The following is a 19,601-nucleotide window of genomic DNA, read 5'->3' on the forward strand; positions in this document are numbered from 1 at the left end:
AGGTAGTGCAGCAAGTCCACCGGACACCCCGAGTAAAACAGAACAATGGCAGATGCCCCAATTTAGGAAAGAATTACAACAACTTATGGGTAACTCTAGGGTACTGGAGGAAACATGGGGACCTTTGTCTTTAGTCCGAGCAGTTACACGAGCTGAGCCACTAAGGGGTCACCCCTCCGGACAAACCCCGCCGAGACTTGTACTGTCTTCCCTTTCCAGGAACGATACCGGGAATGATACTAGCACACCTCCCCTGGAGATCAGGGTAAGCGTCGGAGGATTGCTTATCCTTCTTGCAGGAGTAATCGTTGCCAGCATGAACCAAATATGTCCACATGTCGACAAACCTGACCCACAGGGTGGAGAACCTCACTTCTTTCATTTATGCTGATCAATATGGTAACTGTAGTACATTCTGCACCATACATGTTTCTCGGTCATGGGTGCAATCTACCGTAACGGCAATTATAAGGGAAGGCGATGAGGACACCTTGCCCACTGAGATTCAAAAGGTAATCTGGGATAACGCAAGTGACTTTCAAAAGGGAATTCCAGTCTTGGTGGTATCTAGTTAATGTCCCTTATGACCCCACCGACAGTAAAGCCACAGCTTTTGGTCTGACAGGACGCAATGCTTTGGTATACACCATGTACCCAAGCATTGCGCCGGGGTGAAGTCACCACGGAACTGTGCTCCATCCGTCAGAACACAGAGTGTGGGCCCAACAAAACGGGAACAACTGGCAAACTATTGATGTTGATGCACGTGTTGTACGGGAAGAGCAGGGATTTATTTGTGAAAGTCATACCGCTAAGGCCCAAGACATTTGTCGTGACACTGAGCAAAACGTTTGTCGTTTTGAAATGCACCCGGACGAAACTCCTGAGACCGTACTTGCATATGTTGGAAATGGACGTACTTGTATGAGAACCCTTTGTGATTCTGTATGTATAGACAACAGCACTGTAGATATAGACAATCACTCAAATAGCTGTATCTGTAATTTCACCAAAATTATGGGATGCGACTTTAACTCTTCAGCTCCTGTCACAACCCACCAAGTGCTACAGTCTAACTCCACATTGTATCAAGATCTGTTGCCTACCCCCCTTGCAATGAATCTCACATGGGTGAGAAAACCGTGGCAACGTGCCGGCCTGAGTCAATTGCTAAAACAGATTCGGAACAATGGACAAAGGACCCTGGTTACCGTCCATCGTGACGTAGAGGCGGTACAGCATGTCCGAGAAAGAGTGAAGAGAGATGGAGAACGTCGGTGGTGGGAAACTCTTTTTGGATGGTCGCCAGCAGCAACGGGAATTTTGAGTTTGATGCTGCATCTAATTGTAGTTTTGTTAGTTTTAACCTTGTTATGTTTATTGCTTATAATCATTCTACATATCAACGTTTGGCAAAAAATGAAACCAATTACATCAGTCCAGCATGTAGGACGTACACAATCAACTGATTGTGTATGTAAAATGGTATATAACTAACATTAATTGTGACACTTAAACTGAACAGCTTCTCAAGTAATTGTACCCTTAGCCCTGATCTGCAATACGCCACATATTTATGACATAGAGGCAAGAGGTAACCGTACTACCGCTCTGTGAGTCGATAAAGTGGATTGACCGTGGTCACGGGGTGGAATGCGACGGGTGCGCTCAAGCCCTGACCAGACTGGCAGCGGTTTGGTGCAGGCTCCGGAAGGGGTAAAGGCCTGAGCCGTAGCCAGGCGTGAACTCCCCTAGTTTCAATCTGTCCTCTGAAAACCCACAAAGGAGCAGAGCGACACAGCGAGCATCGATGCATATGAGCTTGGAACACCGATCACGCGATTGACACATGAATAGCGGGGTGGCTTTTCCAAGACTCATTTGTCAAGGAACAAAGAATGTTGTGGGTACACGGAGTCTCATGCATACCTTTTCCATCGCATAGAATTTGACGACGAGCCAACCACTTTATCCCATAACTATGACAGCTTAGGTGAGCCGCCTTTGAGCTCTCCCTGCTAGGCAGCACGGCTGCATGGCGGCGATCTCCCCTTGAGCTGGGACACCTCTCAAGGTTGTTCCTCGAGGCAGAGAGGCCTTTTGCCAACGACAGATCTTTGGTAAGCGACCGATACCGTGCATAACCTTGTAGGATGGTAACTTTGATTTGTGCCTTGGTAACTTTGATTTTGCCTTGGTAGTTTTGAATCATTGTTCAGATGATTGTGTGGTACAGTAATAGAGTGAACCTTGCCATTGAGCTTTGTTAAGTTGCACTTTTACAACATCATATTAAAACCACTTTTGCTAATACCTTTGACAGCAATTCTTTAAGCAATCTAAATCGCTTGCATATGCAACCCGTACGCAACGAAGACAAGGGCTGGCACATCGTGTATCTGCATAGCATTCCTGCCTTGCTTTTGCTTTCTTTGTTCATCTGGTTCTTTCCTGGCAGAAAAGGGGCTTGTTAGGGTGTGTTTCCTTGGGGTTGTGTCTTATCTGAAAATGATAAAAATCCCCTGATTAGAAAATCAATGAGTTCAGCTTCAACAAAATAAAAACTCTTAAAAGAAGCAAAGAGCCCCCTCCAGGTTATGACACAGTTGAAGGCAACAGCAAGAGGATGTAGACAGGAATTTTCTAGCTTGTTTTTCTGTAGTACCTCGCGGAAGAGTTTTAATTCATACAATATAGAGAATGGTGAACTCCAGACCTGGAGCTGAGATGATTAGAGCCATTCTTCAAATAAAGCTAAGGGGAAAAGACGACAAACCTATCATTTTTACCTTGTGAGGTAAACTACATATTACAAACCTGGCTGAAAGATCCTTGTGGTCACCAGTATGAAGTTATCAGAGTTAAGAGCCTGAATTAGGCTTCTAGGGAAAAGAGAGATGCTCTACTTCCTTCTTGACGGAGCTGTAATATTTCTACAGTGCTTTGATTTTATAAAATGCTGCAAAATAAGAAGTATTAGCTACCGACGTTAGCAACTCTAATACTGGTAGTTAGTTTGCCCCTTTGAAGACCCCCGCTGCAATCCGGGATGCTTGTCTTCCCTTCTAGGTTTTGCTGTTGGCCACCTGGGTGATGCTGGGCAAGTCATGGCACCCATCTTCCGTACCCTGTTCGTAACCTGATGAGATTGATACTGGTCTCTTTGGAGACGCCCTTATTAAAAAGTGTTGTATGAGGATTTCATGTTAGTCTTGTTACCTCCACACCACAGGACATACACAGTAATTATCTCTTGGTGCCTTCTATCTCATTTACATATGAAATTTGCACTAAATAGCTACTTCTGCAAGCTTAGTTTTAAGTTAAAAACCACGTATGCAAGTGAGTGTTTGTGTAAGTGTGAAATGTATGCTTTGTTGGGAGTCAGGGGTTTTGTGTTACAGTTGCTGTTTCCAGTGATGGATATCTGCTGCTTGGATAACTTGTTCTTTTATTATTTTGTCTAGCCCTCGTGGGTTTCCTTATTTGTTAATTGCTGTGAAATTGTCATCTTGTCTTCAGGGATGATAGTGGTTTTACCGGCACTTTCAGGACTTCAAACAATTTCACTGGGTGTGGGTTTTGTTTTGTTCATGTGTTTTTGTTTGTTTGGGTTGGTTTTTGAGGGTGCTTTTTTGGCGTTCATAATAAACACTGTCCGTTATCAAGGTGACACCTCAAATCCCCAGTCACTTATGAGCAGTTGAGTCCATGATTATCTGATATAACAATGGTATTATATCTGCTTACCTTATAATCAGAGCCGCTTGTTCTTTTGTGGTTTTCTACTTACAACCTTTCCTTTTTGGGCAAAGACAAAGAATGGGAAGAAAACAAACATCTTCCGATCTTTTTTAGATTTTTAAACTACGTACTTAAAATTGTATGCTTGTAGAAGCTTTACGTAAGTGGCCTTTTAAAATTATAATTCATTACTTGCCATGAATGGGGTATAAACTCTCCTGGTAGCTGCCGAGTACTTTGGCACAAGTTGTGCTTTAAAACAGAAAATTAGGAGGAAGGTAACGTTGTTGCAGTGTTGGTAGAAATCTTAGCTATATATAGTCTGCTGAGAAAAGTTGAAGGCATCTTGGATAAATGGTTTTGCCTGCTGAATGCTTGGTTAATTACTGGTTGAAAGGAGTTGCAGGAGTAGTTTGTTTTTATAATTGTGCCAAGGAACACCCAGAGCAAAGGAACAGGTATTGCTGCTTTCTGAGTGAGTCTACAAACGTGGTCAGGACTAGAGCCCAGAAGAAATTGCGTAACAATTTTTTTGTTGTTTTGTTTTTAAAGTTTCTTAGCCTGCAATTTCAAGTGCGGGCACCTGCAAGTTTAGTAGTACACTCCGGTTTTCATTTGCTACATCTGCGTGGCCAGGTGGGATCCGTGTTTACATCTGCGTTCTATATTTGTTCTGAAAATTTTGAAAACTACGTGAGCCATTTTCTTCTGTTTCTCTACAAAAACAAACAAAACGCCCCGCAGCCCCTGGGATGCGGCAAAGGGCAGGGAGCTGGTACTCGGCGCGGCATCCGCAGCCACCACGTCTCCCGGCTTCTCACGCGTGCTCGTCTTCTCGCCCTCGTCCGCCGGGCCCCGGCGGCGCCTCTGGAGCGGGAGGCGGGCTGCCGAGAGCTGCGCCCGCGGGCGCCGGGGCACGGGCCTGTGGGCGTGGTCTCGGGCAGGGAACACCCCCCCACCCCGCGGTGCCGCTCCGGCGATAGGCTCCGGCGGCAGCGCCCGTGCGCTCCTAACCCAATCCTCCAGTTTTCCTGCCCTGACAGAACAACATGCCCATTTACGGAGGTTGGGTCGTACCATGAAGACGTTGCAAAGGAGGGGTAGGTCCGCACAGTGCGGGCACCTGGGGCGCGCGAGCTGCTGGAAGACCCGCTGGCCAAAAAGCAGCCGAGGAGTAGAAGAGCAGCGGGCCCCGGCGGCCTGCGGCGCTGACGCTCGCAAGCTGCGAGCCGGCCCTTGGCTCTTCAGCGGGGCTGTGTGGGCCCCCCCCCCCCCGCCAGCTGAAAGTGCGAGGGCCGCATCGCCCTCCCCGCCGGCCGGGAATGCATCGAGCCGGGGGAGGGCCCGGGTGCCCGGATGTCGATCAAAATGGGTGTAATCCAACCCTGCGCCAGCCAGCCCGGGCTCGGGAAACCGGGGCTCGGGCAGCGAGGGGCTCAGTGACGTTCTGGAGGGGCACGTTCACGGGAACGGGGAAACGGGCAGGAAGGCAGCCGGCAAATGGAAGAGAAGATTTTGGCAGGGGGTTAGAGCCTGGGCAGCTGGGGAAGGAGCTCATGGATAGAGGACGCTTGGCAGTATAAACTTCACGATGGCTGCCCAGTCGAGGTAGGGCACTGAACAACTTTTACCGCTGTCGGTGGGTTTCGCTGAGGGCTTTTCATAGTGCGGTGTCGTTAATGATGCCCTCGCTCCTTTTCGGGCACAGTTTGCTTTTTACACGGTGTTTCGCAGAAATGTGTCTGGAGATGCGTCCTGGATAGATTTTGTTCATGTGTTTTGCTTACTGAAGTGTCCACTACCTCCTCTCAGCATGAACTTTCTGTTAACAGGAAAAACAAAGTCTCAGTTGCTCCCTGTCAAATCTCTCCCCATCCAACAAGTTAATAGTTCTTTGAAACTGATTTTCTTCTCCCTTGTGGACTTGTCTATTATTTGTTTGCTTTTTTCCCCCCTGTAACCAGCCTAGTCTAAACAGGTTTCTGTGACTGCTTACAGCAATGTTTTAACAGGTAAATGGTTTATATTTGGTTGGATTGGAGAGCTGGCTGTATAAAATGGAAGCAGGTTGTGTCTGCTTGTGTGCAAATCTGCTGGATAGGTGGGAGGGTAGAAAATGGTTGTAGAGAAGAGTATGAAAAAGAATGATCCAATGTAGTTGCTGTCAGGGAGCAAAATTCAAGCATATATACCAGTCTTGGTTAAATACTTTTCAACTAACTGTTTTTAAAGAAACAACTTCTTGTCTGCTCTCGGGGGGGGGGGGGCGTCCTGTCTAAAGTAAATTTCACACTCAGCATGGGGGAGGCAGCTTTTCTTAAGTCATAGTACTTGATGAAGCAGTGCTATTTAAGGTACCTGTTAAATGCCTTTTAGCTTTTACGACGCTTTAATGGGCATTTCAGAAACGCCGAAGAGAGAAACTCCTCTTTTTGCTCTTTAGTCTCATACCAAACAGCCAGCCTGCTCCCCTTTCCTCCAGGCAGGAAAAAAAATTAAAAATGGTGGCATATCCTACAGAGAAGTTTGGCACTCGCAGTGTATTTTCAAAGTGGTGCTTTTCTGCAGGTTTGAAGGCAAGAGCTGGCTTTAAATTACAAACTGCAAAATGACAGAGCCCTAAGGTTTGGGGAGGAAGGACGGGAAGATTGATTGCTTCGTTAACAGCTGAACTCTTCTCTAGCTCCAACTGCCTGCTCTCTCTGCATGTAGGGAGACTGGGAGTACTTAACAAAGAGGCAAAGGTTTAATTTTTCAGCATCTTTTTTTCCTTTGTATGATCACTTATTCACATGATTTACTGGCCTGCATTATCAGCACGTTGCTTTAATAGGCCTGCATGCTAAGAGAGGATACAGCATAAATCTTAGTGCCGCTGGCTGGCCTTGAAGTTTGGCTTGGCTCCAAGGCCAGGGACACGCTTGATGTCTCAGAGGTCGCACAGCCATTTTCTTGGGTGGCAGGAGGGCACATGGGAGCCGGGTCCCAGCAGTAGCCCCCAGCCTCAGCAAACTGGCCAAGAAAGGGCAAGGCTGGCACTGGGGTCAGCGAACCACATCCCTAACCTGTAAGGTGGGAGGCGCAGAGAATAAAGTTTTATATGCTGAGTGGTTCAAACTGAAAGTGAGGAAAATGGACAAAGGGCTGGATCCATGGGGCTGAGCACTGCGGGGTAGGTGAAAGGACTGTGCCCCACACCTACCGTTTGAGACGGGCATGGAGACAAGACGTACACCTGCCATCCTGTACCCTCTCTTCTCCATCGTGTGCGTTGGCTTTTGCTTTTGTCAGGATGCTGTGAGGCACTCAAGCTGTAAAACTGCGTCAGAGCATTTCAGCATAGTGAGTAAGAAGGTAACCTCTGTGTGCTTGAAGATCAGCGTTAAAGTCTCTGATTATTGCTCATTTTAAGACATTTAAGAGAGAGTAGGAGTGAATATGAGCAGCAGAAATGAATCTCTTGCAGGAGAGAGGTTACATTTGCCAGAAAGCCTGGTGCTTGTGGTATTTCTGTTTCAGTGGCACAGGTCAGCAGGAGTATCCATCTCAGTCCAAGAGATTTGTGCTTTGTGGGTGTGTAGAAGCTTTTATTCAACAGTGAAGGATGAATTCATATTCACAATAAATAATTGGAGTTATACTGCGTGGGACTGAGAGGCCACATGTCTCCAGAATTAATTTGCCAAAACATGTCAGAGGGTTTACTCTGCTAGGTAGCTGACAAAAGATGTGGGTGAGCTTTTTGTGTTCGTTTCTCCTTTGTAAAAAATACAAACAATTTCTGCAAGCTCAGTAAATTACTGATAAGGTGGTATGATACAGAGCACTGTAGTGTTTTGGGTATCACTCTGTATGAGGCCTTCGGGCACTCCTCCATCTGCTTGGGTTTGCTATTTGTCACATGCTCTATGTTTCAGCTAGTGAAAGGGGTGTGACATTGGGGATGACGCCTGTTTGGTAACAAGAAAATCCTGCATCCTTTCTTCCGCTTCAGTGCTGTGATCCTGGGCAGCTCACCTAGCATTTGGGCTTCATTGTTTTGAAGGGTGGAAGGGTAAGGAAAACAAGGTGATAAAACGTGCCTGTTGCTGCTCTTCAGCATTTTAAAAACTGTAATGGTGATGACTGAGAAACTGATGTGCTAATGGATGCCATAACATTTTTTAAAACAGTAAATCTTAAGAAATGATTATGTGGTGAGTTGGGTATGTTTTTGTTTCAGCTGTTTAAGAGTGATCAGCTTCTACCAATGGCTGCTGTAAATAGCTTATATCTAGAGCCGTTAGGTGGAGAAACTATCCTCCAGTTAGCATTGTTTTGTGTGTAATGTAGATTTTCTTTTTTTTTTTTTTTTTTTTTTTGAAGTTGCTAGCTGAGCTGTAGGTTTGCAGCTGTAGCTTTCTATGCACTCGCTTCTGGAACGTGTGGATGATCTAACGCCTGTAGTGTCCCCGGGCAACACGGCTTGTGTCAGGTTTTTATGGTATGTTCAGGAACGTGTGAGCAGAAGCAGAATCAATCTGAATGAGGACAAGTTTACTTTCTTGTTAAATGTGGTGTGATATTCATCACGTGCTGTTCAGCTGCTCTGAGATACAGCAGGACCCCTAGGAGGTGTGTGGGGCAGATTGGCACCTGCACTCACTACCAGCTACTACCAGTGATCAGTGGATATCATGAGGATATGGCTCCTTAACTGAGTGGCAAGCCCATCTCTCTTCTGCTTCCTTCTTCATTAAAATGTGTGCTCTACTGCAGCAATCGCAAGCTGAGGATCTTTAGATAAACAGCTGCTTTTTTGAAGATGTAGGCTGCTTTTCTTAGGCTGGTTGGGATAATTTTAAATTATCTATAGACCCTGTCGGTTACACTTATTTTATTTAAAATTGGTGGATAAATAAATACTTTGTTGTTATGGACGCTAAGAATTTCCAGTTGTCGTATAACTTGCCTTTCAAAGTGGTCATGATAAGTATGATTGCAGGTTTGCAGAATGAATGCAATTTCCTAATCTTTGTATATAGGTGAGTTACAGTAGCACAGTCAGAGCAACATGAAATCTGAGCGTTGTGCTGTCATCCCTGCTGAGCCCACCCTGCTCTCTCTCCCGAGTCAGCCCTGCAGAGAAGGGTAATGATGGACAGCAGCCTGGGAAGCCCTCTGTTTCCACCCCCTAAAGCCAAGTTGTACCAGCTAAATCTGGAAGAGTCTTGAAACAAGGCTGTACCACTCATTTTGATAGAAAAAGAAGGTGACACTATGCAGATACAAAATGTGGCCATATCTGCATTTAAAACATGGTAAATGCAGCACAACAGTTTCTTCTAAAGGGAATAACGCTGAGGCTTTTCCCTGAGGAGAAGCTACGCTGAATGATGCAGCTTGATTTCGTTCGACATTGTTTCACAGCTTTCCAGGCCAGATCTAAAGACATGTTTCATAACTTGTTTGTTTTGTGGGTCCTGTTGATACAGGCAAATGCCAGTATTGGTGATGCTTCATTCCAGTCAGTTGATGTAGGTGAAGAAGGGCTGAAACAATGTCTTGTTGGAGTTTACCTGTCTATTGAAAGCTAAAACATCCTGTGAACCCCTGTCAGTTTTAGTTGTACACTGCTACTAGCCCTACCTGTGGAAATACAACCCTATTTTCTCCAGAACGAAATGCCTAACTGATCCATGGCATGTTTTGCGGGCTGCTGGGGATTTTCAGTTCACAGTTCCTTATTGCCTGGACTTTCTGAGCCTGGAGTCTATTGCTTTGGGGCAGGCCTGCAGCTGAAGCTCCCCCCGCCGAGAAGAGATGCTCACAGGGAAGTGGATTTTTCAAGTAGGTTTATTGGTTTTTTGTGTGTTGGGGTTGGTTGGTTGGTTTTTTTTTTTTTTTTTGGTTGTTGGTTTTTTGGTTTTTTTTTTGCGGTGGGGGTTCCAAATTGTAATAGGCCCTTGAAAACTTTGAAGTACTATTGTCATGGTATACCTGAGCTGGTATAGAAGGGAATGTTTCCTTAGATCACGTAATTTTCCTGGGTCTGAATCTGTATTGTAGAGAGAGGCATCTTCTCACTGCTTTTTATGAGAAAATCATTTGCTAGTTCAACTGCAAGATGCAGCATGAATAGCAGGAAACAAACTTTTAATGAACTGCATAAATTCTCCTCAGCACTTTCCTTCTGAGCGTAGTCATAATGAATGACAGCATGAAGCTTTTAAATGCCTTTAAAGTATAATAGAAAAGCTGTCTCAGTAAAGTACATAGGAATGCTACAAAGACATTGTTCTTCATGAGGTGGACTACAGTGAAGCGAGGAAGAGTTCTCCACCGAGTGCAGGGTGTCTTCCTAAGGCCTGGCTCAGGCGCAGGGTGGTTGGGAGCGCAGAGGCTGGTTTACTGCCTAGCTCGCGAGCACCATGACGAAAGAGTTACTTTAATGTAGAGATGCCTGAGCCTCAAAAAAAAATGGGAAAGTACTCATCCTGTTCAGGCTTGAACACAGCGTGGAGATTTTTTTCCCCTGTGGTATGTTATACCACATGTATAACATGTGGTGCTGGCTATGCTGTGTTTTGCAATTTTGGCTGCTGCAGTTCATCTGTGTCCATGATAAAAATGAGAAAAGACACGTAGCACGGGCTGGGGCGGAGCAACTGGCTGGGGCAGATACTGCTCCAAAATGCAGTGTTATCATAGGTGGATTAAGGTAGAGCTACATTGCTCCTGCAGAATGCTTTTATGGGGAACAGACAAGAGCTACTGCATGTGCTATGAGCAGATTTTCCACAGTTGCATATTCACAGACAATTTGGGGAAGAGAAGTTGCATTCTAGATCTGTACAGAATCAAGCAGCTGTGGAAAGCGGTGAGAGGCAGAATCCTTCCCGCCCGTCTTTCCTCTTGGCTGTGATGGCTGCTTTGTGCAGAGCTAGCCCCCAGCTCTTTTGTACACTGCTAAGGTGCAGAAATTGTTGATCACCTTATTTTATTGCACAGGTTTTAAAAAGTGCATTTCTTTTGCTGCCTTATTCTTGTAGGGTAAGGGAGAGGTGGCAGGCAGGGAGAAAAAGCAGGTGTGTGGGCACAAAACTGTGTTTGAGGAGGTGCTCTGCTAGTGTTAATACTGTTTTCAGCATTGTCAAGCTGAGGTGTCTAGGCAGGTTTAAATAGGCAACCTTCATCACAGGTGCCATATGCTTCATGAAGATGTCTGTCTTCTGGATTAGTTTAGGCTTAGATATTGTTTAGTGTGTAGAGTTGTCATTTTTAGTTGTACTGAGTGTTTATTGTACCAGTAACCTAAAGTTTTCCTTTAGTGTTGTTTTTGCAATGCTACCCATCAGGTTAAGAGAAAATAATGTCCCCACTTTAATTTTTAGAGAAAGTTCAACAAGCAAATTGTTAATGTTTAACCTCAGAGACAACAGTAACTCATTCTCAGAACTGTAAAAAATGTGGGTTTCATTTTTGTACTTGTAAAAAAAAAACCCAACAAACAAGAACAACAAAAAAAGCAACAAAGAACAACAAACAACAAAAATGCCCCTGCCCCCAATTCACCAAAACCTAAGCAGGAAGCCCTTTTTAAAAAGAAACAAAAGAGCAAACTCACAAGCATATGGTAGTATTTTTATTCTATACATTTTTTGCTTAGAATACCATATAATCTCTATGTAGCAAATTAATGTGTAATCTATAAGCAGCAAATGATGTATTCATCGATGTATGAACAGCTCCTTCATGGCACAGTAGTGTTTAGCAGCTGGTGTGTGTATGTGAGAAAGCATGAGTGCACGTGCCTCTTCCCTGAGCTGAGTTATGGGCATTACAGTTCAAAATATGGGTATCTGCTAGCATCTGAAATTGAAAGGAATTATTAAAATGTATAGCAGTAAAGGGATATTTACATCTTTAGAGAGTTGTAGACATATGGTAAGAAATTGCTTTCAGTATTCTTGTGCATCTGCAGTTTGTTAGATTGTGCTTAAAAAGATATTATTGAGATTATTCATCTTTGCAAGCACAGCTTAGAAACTCTCCCTCATAACTGGTCTGCAGCTATTTCTCAAGAATCCTCTGCCCCCAGTAGGCTGTTTTGGAAAAATCATCCTAATTTGAAGACCGGGAATATGCTGGCAGTTTAGAAGTGCTTTGGTGAAATGCTGCTTTCTTTTCCCTGTCTCCACAGCCCTCGGCAGAACAAGCTGTTCTAGTAAAAGTTGTTTTTCCTGGTGCCAGTAAGCCTGTGGTTCTGCTGAGAACAGGCTGTCAGACTAGGGACTTATTTCTTCATACCTTTGCTAAAATAATGTGTGCTAACAGAAAGGTGGCATGGGCTAGCCATGCTGCGGAGCAGGGAGGTTTGCTTGGTTTTTTTAAAGACTCCCTTAGCGTTGCCATTACCTAGAGGCCCTCATCCCTGATGGCTACCATGTCTGTCTGTCTGTCACTGCAGCTTCGAGGCCGTGTTTACCGTGAAAAGTTTTGCTGGCATTGCTAAAAGTACAGGCAACAAATATACTGCAGAGGTGAGATAACTGTGTTGGCCAAAGCTTAGTGTAAACTGCATGATACCAGTGAATAAGGCTGCTTTTTCTGGCATATGGCTTTTGGGGGGATGTGTTTGGGACGGTAAATGTAAGCTGTGTTGGCTAAAGAGCTCTTCTGGATCACTGTCTCTCCCTTCTTTGCTGAGACCCTGCAGACCCCTTGTAGCAGGGTAGTCTGCTTTGTCCAGCAGTTAACTCTTAATTGGTGAAAGAAAACACCCATTTCTGTCCAGTGGGACCATGATGTTTCTTTAGTCCAGCCTGAAAGTCTCTCTTCAATTTTACTGAAATGTTACACCCGCCTTTTAATGTTGTTTTTAAAGTTACTTCTAGAATTGTCTGTCTATATAAATTTTAAAAAGTACTAAACCCCCTGTGGTTTATATAGATAGAAAAAATGAAGATGCCTCATGCATAAATCACTGGGTTCATAGTATGTGCCTCTTTTGGAGAAACTCATTTTTTCCATTACTAGCGCAATATAGTCTGACACAAGGAATGCAGTTACTTCTCTGTTCCTGCTGGATGTCCTTTGGCAAAAATAATTTGTACAGCTACTCTTCCTTTTTTCTTTTTTTAAACCATTGTGTTGCGTCTTCAGTGTGTGAGTGAGGTGATTCAATTTGGTTCTGGTACTTGGTTTTGGGGGGAAATGGGGAGAATGGAAAGCAGTCACTAGAAATAACGTGATGGTACTTGAGACCTTGTACCATGTTGTCTCTTGTGATTGTTGTGCCAAACTGTGATTACTGCCTGAGTTAGCACATGAGAAATAAAACTCATCGCCCTTCTCGGAGAAGGCTGTTTTGGGGCCTGCCTTCACCAGTGCGATACCTGGTTGTGGTTGGTCTGTTTGCTATTTTCTCACTTGTGCCTCTCTTTAGTGTTTGCTACGGGAAAGCCAAGCCCACTTGTAAACTCTTCAGTCGCAGCCTGGCTTGCAGTTAATTCTCAGTCTGTGCTGCAGAGCGATCTTGGCTGATGGGCACCCAGATTTGAGGTGCATCCCAGTCTGGAGAGGGAGCTTTGCTGTAGGATGCTTTCCCCATGGTTGTCTCTTGTGCAGGCTGATAGGAAACTTACGGCAGTACTCGAAGCAGTACTTCTCCCTTCAAAAATAGTTATCTAGTTTTAAGGCTTTAAGAATGTCAGTTCAGAGGCATGTGGAGTTTATATGTTTTATGCACATTCATTTTTGAAAGCCCCTGATTTTCAACTTGTTTAGATGCTCTGTGTCTCAGAAATGTTTAAATATATGAAGTTTTGGGTTTGATTTTGGGTTTCTGATTTAACACATGATATTCTATAACTTTCATTCTGGAAACAAGATGAATGAGTCTCTTAATATTTAGAGGGAATGTGATCACTTTGCAGAGGTTTTGGAACGCCGTTAACGATCTTTATCTGTTTGCAAATCCCTGTCCATTTTACATGGGCTGGCTTCAGTAAACTAGTAATAGGCTTTCTTTGCTTAGCTAGTGTTTGTGACCCTCCTAAGAGGAAATGCCTGGTTCTGTGTAATGGACTACAGGAGTAAAAAAACTACTAGTCTAGAGCTTAAGAAAATTCTGTGCAAGTGCCCAAATTGGGGAGAGACAGAAAAAGAGGTAGAATTGTGTTCTGTTCTTTAAGAAAGTCTAATCTGCTTTTAGAAACACTGTAATAATGAGATGTGGTATTCAGAGACATGGGGGATTTTTCCCATTGCGTTCTGCGTGAAAAGCAGTTGACTCATACACTGAGGCATTAAAAATAATAGACAAAAAAACCTTCCTAAATTGGCTAACTTGGAAAAATTCAGTAACTCAGTGTTTCACCTTTGAAAAAAGACTTTTGGTCATTTAGTGAATTAACTGCCATAAAGCTTTCCCTTGCAGTTCTCTATTTATTTGTAACAAAAATGGCACAAGTAGTCCCAGCCTTTTCTGTTAAAAGCATATGCTGATAAAGGAATACCTGTATGGCTTTTGTTCTCCTAGGTATAGGGAATTTTTAATTGTCATCAAGCTATCGGGATAAAAATGATGTGATAGATGAAGGAGCTGGCAGAAATTCTTCCCTGCTGGGAAAACCCAGAGTTCCTAAGTTAGATAGTACAGTGTAATCAAGCAGTAGCAAGTAAGAAAGCTGAAAGAGAACATGGATGACACTAATAATGCTGTGAAGATGTGCCATCTAGCTGTAAAAGATGTTAGAGTGTTTTTTCCATAGGTTACCTATGAAAAAAACCCTTCTTTCTAGCATATCATTCAGCAGGTTTCATTTGGGGGGAAAAAAAGCTTTACTTTCTAGACTTTCTTAGCGGGATACCAGTGTTTGTATTGAGCAGTTTTGTAGCTTGCTAGGGAACCATTAATAACAGCTGAAGGGAAAGTTACTAGGTTTAATTCATCTCTCACAAAAATAAATATCTCTGAGTACAAAGGTGTGCTTAAGGTTTGGTTGTGAATAGCTATACGTTTTATCTACAGACTGCAGCCTTTTGTGCAAGAATAAACCACGTTGAAAACTCATTTTTTATCAAAGACTTTCTATGCAGATACATGAATTGTGCCTACAAGGCAGCCTAGCCAGTTTGGGATGAAGAATTTAACTTGGGAAAGGAGAAGAAAAAATGTTAACAGCTTTTTTTTCAGCAAAGCCTAGACTTTCCCTCTGAAGATGCCCTTAACTTTTTCTTGATGTTGTTCCCTCCTTCCAGACCAGCTTCAAACTCTTAGTGGGTAAATGGGATGACCTCAACCTTGGTTCCAAGCGAGCCAAAATGAGATAGCCCCAAACTGGAATTTCTGTACCTACCTTAGCATGTCGCTGAGCATAGCATAGTGCTGTTGCTCAGTGCTGCGGTGCACAGAAGTGCAACTCTGCACAAGTAGGACCACAGTGGATTAAAGTGGATGGATGAAATTGTCAGTCTGCAGAAATGATAACATTAAAACTTGGCTCCCAAGCTGGTTCTTCCGTTACTTAAATATGTGAATCAGTCTGGTTCCTAATGATTTGGAAAGTGTGTTTTCTTTCCAAGTCAGTTAAGTAAACTGAACGAACTGACCTACAGTAGATAGGTTTCTCTCATTACACATCCCTTTTTCATAAGTCTTTGGAGAAACAGACTGAATTTATGTGCAGGGAGCCTATTGTTGTTCCTTTCTCTTACAATATAGACAGCTGATGTAGTCTAGCACTGCGTTTCACAGCCAGAACCTTCTTTCTGTAATTCTTAAATAAATGAAAGCAGTTTGTAATTATAACATAATTTGGTAATTGCAACCAAAAGCTTCTCAGGCTCTGTTTTGGCAGCTGTATTGGTGTGTGTTGATGTTGTTTTGCTATTTGAACAACTTGTGAGAGAATTTATCATGAAAACTTAGGAACTGTGCTATTTAAAAACAAAACACAACACCCCAAAACAAAGAAAAAGAAAATCACACACACAAAAAAAACCCTATCCTGTAATGCTTATGAAGCTAGATGTGATCTGGGTTAATTTTTAAATCTAATCAACATTTAGTTGACATTCCGTCCTTTGGACTGAACCTTGTGTCATTTTGTGGCCCAATACAGTTGTTTCAGTCCTTATCCTAAGAACTGACTTGGTATCTGTGCTGTACTTAATTATATAGAGACATGTATGGAGCATGCAGTGTCTCACTCGAGGGTCTTGCATTCAGTACCATTTCAACTTAGCTCCCTTAAGAGTGCTTATTCCTGTAGCTTTCTGATTTGGCAGTAATCATTTGTGCTAGCCAAAACAGTGGGGAGGGGGAGAAAAAGTCCTTTTTTTCAGCTATAGCAAAAGAAAAACACAAAAGTCATGTTTAAAAATATTCCCCCCCTTGAAAAAATCTGACAGAAATGCCATATAAAAGAAGGGATTGTGTTGAAGACTTTTCTTTCTGTGTCCCAACCCATCTTTTGCTTATCTTTTGATGGATTTCTGTATTAGCTGTCCTTTCATTTTTTCCTACAGGTCCATTGCTTTCTAGCTGTTAATTTGGTGGGCAAGGGGTGTCATGCATAGGGCAGGTGAAAAAGTATGCAACTTATGGACAGGGGAAATACTGGGAAAATTACTTATTTACTTCCCTGTTCCTTTGTACATTGATTAAATATCAAGTTAATGGTTTCCTTTTTTAAAAATTGCTTCCTTGAAAATGGGCCATCCTCCTCCCTCTCAGCCTAATGACGGAAATGTACAGATGATATTGATATAAGCTATGTTTACTTGAGTGTAACAACTTTAAAGACCATTTATGTACAGTAACCTGCCAAGCAAATAATGATTTGTTTTTGTTTGTTCAATATTTCTTTCTTTCCCTTAGAGAAGTCCCTGAACACACAAGAACCAGAACGTGAGGGCTGAAAAAACAGTAGCAGTCACTGGGGTTAATATGATGCGTTTAAAAGGTCTTTAATTAAGTCATGCAGTTTTCTTAGAAAGTCCTTGAAATATTCTTTCACCCCTTCCTGTTCTCTTTCCCTTGGTGAGTAAGTGCAAATAAGATGGAGTGCAAGTGAGGTGCAGGCACTGACTAGATACAGATCTTGGATCCTGCTGATGCACAGCGAAGTCTCGATGGAAAGTAGGAAACCAGAGGAGGGCTGAAATGGTTTGTGTGAGTTTGGCCTGCCAAGGGTATGCTGGAAGCTGAGGCGGCGGCGAGAGGCGACGTGCCAGGGCTCAGCAGGGTGTACGTGCAAGGTGTTTTTACAGCTGCTGCTCTGAATTTCATGGATTCCTCTGGGTTTTTCTATATCGGTCTCATTCGGGGCCAAATTGTAGCCTTCAGCATGTGCACTCGGTTCCAGCTGATCTGTTCCCTTGACATCTTTTGAGAGGCTTAAACTGTGTATTATAAGGCAATGAACTACTTTGGTGAAAGGAGGGATTTAGACCAGTATCTGGTTTTCTAGTTTCCTTTGGCTTTAAGCTTTCAAGTCCAATTCAAGAAAGCGTTCATGTTAGAGCTGTGCTCAAGCTTGTGCTCAAAATGAATTCTTGACCTGGAGCTTTTACATGGAGGATGGTTTTTGCATGTGCGTGTGTATAAGCAGGTGCTTAAAATGGGTTCCTGATTCACAGCTTGAAACTGAGGAATGATTTCTACGTATGTGCATGACAGAGGGAAAAAGAGATATGGGAGAGGGGAGGGATATTAACCTTACCATTTCCTTTGTTCTTTCTCTGTTGTGTGTATTGCTACAAGCATCATATTTCTAAGCAGGGCTGTGTCAAGTGAAAAAATGTGGGGCTAAGGCACAATATGCTGGCCGGGAAGGATTCTAAGAGTTGTTCTGAGGATCGATAAAAGGAAAGTTTCAGGTGGAATAGGAAAATGCAGAAATAGTGACACTCTGTTCTTTCCTTCCTCCCATTTTTCAAGTGGCTTCCAGAAATACTTACGCATAACAAGTTTGTTGTGCAAAACATCTACTCTTTTGTGGTTGCATGTTTATTAACTGTGACAACTAAGCAATTGAGTAAGATGGAAAAGATACAGAATGTATTAGAAAGTGTGTGCTGAGATTTTAGGGAGATTTAGTTACCCTGTGGTTTAAAAAAAAAGTTATTCCAAATCCCTATGATCAGCTTGTGTTTTCTTGAAAATGCCTAGCTTTCTACAGATGACTTGGCTGGATGTTTCTTGGGTTATTTGGGGTGTTAGCTGGTGTTGGAGTTGTTACTCATCATGTTTGTGGACGCTTCATTAATGAATCTCTGAGGCAGCGAGAGACAACAGAGAGGTGAAGCAATCCAGAGGAAGTGTGTCCCTGTGATGATGCAGGAAGCTGTCTAGTTGGAAGCAGGTTGTTCAAGAGGCTCACCATGCTTGACACTGGATGTAGCTCTAGACAGACAGAGTCAGGGGGTAAGGGAAAATGCAGCAGCCTACACGGAAGAATTTAAAACTTTCTTCAGAAGTTTGACGCAATGGTTACTGTAGGGCATCTGCTCAGTCCCTCAGAGAGCAAAGCGCAGACCTCCTGCCTCGTGCTCAGGGCGATGAATAAGTGTCATTGGGAACATGTGTGGGAGGGCAGGGGATGAGGAACCCCAGGGAGAAGCAGTGCTGATTCATTCTCTTTCCAAACCATGTCGCCACCGTGGCATTGAGGACAGGGACTCGAAGAGGCCTTTGGTTGTTGCCATGAAAACACTCATAAGGGCAGAGGCTCTGATGGGTTTTATCAGAGAAGGTGATGTATCCCTGGAAGACATCCTGAGTCACCACTGAGTGGACAAAATGCTGCATATGCCTGATGAAACCACTCCTGCGTATTCCTGCAGCACTTTGGTGTGATTTTCCAGCCTTGGTCGCAAGCTTGGCACAAAATCAGCACCATTATTGTCTGGGCAGACGTGACTTCCTTCGAGAGTGGTGGTTTCCCTAGACAAAAGGACAGCCGGTTGAGAACACTCTTGGAAAGACACCAATCTCTTAGAAGGTGAAAACTGGAAACAAAATGATACGGAGTCTGGAAGCCAATGAAATAGAAGAGCTACAATGTAATTAACAAGTACTTTGACTAGTTGCCTTTTACCAGTTGGCTGTCAGGTTTTGCTCCTTGACGAAGGAAAAAAAAGTTGCTGCAATGTGACTGTATGTTCTCATAGCCAAGACAGGCTTATTTTTAATACGACTAAAGTTGAGTTTCCTCTCTAATTTCCATTTGCAGGAGTTGCATCTAACATCTGTTCACTGCACGTGCTTCCTGCCAAGGTCCGAGGAAGAGCATCTTCCTCATTTGTCACAGCCTTTTTACTTTGCAAGGGCTTCACTGGTACTGACCATTGCCAAGGGCTGAAACATCGTGCACGTGATGAAGCAGGGGGGCTTTCACCAGTAACCTCCAGTTCTCACGGGCTTAAAATGGATCAGTCAGAGGGCAAGGACTTGGGAAAGAGCAGCAGAGTGATGCTGCAGAAAAAGAAAGAAGGCGGGGGGGAAAAACCCCAAACCAAACAACAAACTGTAAAATGGGAGATGAGGGGAACCACCCACAGAAATGGCAAACTATTTCATTGTCCAGTTTTCTTGGTGGTAAAGGTGTTGACTGAGGCTGCGCAAATGCTGGACGTGTCTGAAATACTTGAATTCCTGAGCCCCGCATGCGTATTAAAATGTGAGGGACAGGAGTGGTCACTTTTTACAGGAGTAAAACTTTCTTGATGTTTCTTACTCTGCTCTTAGAGGCATGAGCAACAATGCTGTGTTTACAGAGGAACTCATCCCGCACATTTGTGTCTAGCCAGTGACTCTTCCCCAGTTTCACCCAAACTCCTGGCAGACAGTCAACTCCTCCATTGCTTAC

At 43.6% G+C, this 19,601-nt stretch overlaps 1 protein-coding gene across 4 annotated transcripts in view; it reads left to right on the forward strand.

Annotated features, from left to right (window-relative positions):
• Window positions 1–19,601, forward strand: part of AFF1 (ALF transcription elongation factor 1) — a 129,656-nt gene that overhangs the window by 17,133 nt on the left and 92,922 nt on the right. The window contains exon 1 of one of the 4 annotated variants that reach the window (XM_076337039.1): window positions 5,116–5,352. The exons of the other annotated variants lie outside the window; for them this stretch is intronic. Within the exon in view, the coding sequence (XP_076193154.1) occupies window positions 5,336–5,352 (17 nt within the window). The 5' untranslated portion in view covers window positions 5,116–5,335. Of the gene's footprint in view, window positions 1–5,115; window positions 5,353–19,601 lie in introns of those variants that run through there. 4 annotated transcript variants of the gene reach the window in all.

The sequence above is a fragment of the Aptenodytes patagonicus genome, chromosome 4 (assembly GCF_965638725.1).
Source record: "Aptenodytes patagonicus chromosome 4, bAptPat1.pri.cur, whole genome shotgun sequence".
Taxonomy (NCBI): domain Eukaryota; kingdom Metazoa; phylum Chordata; class Aves; order Sphenisciformes; family Spheniscidae; genus Aptenodytes; species Aptenodytes patagonicus.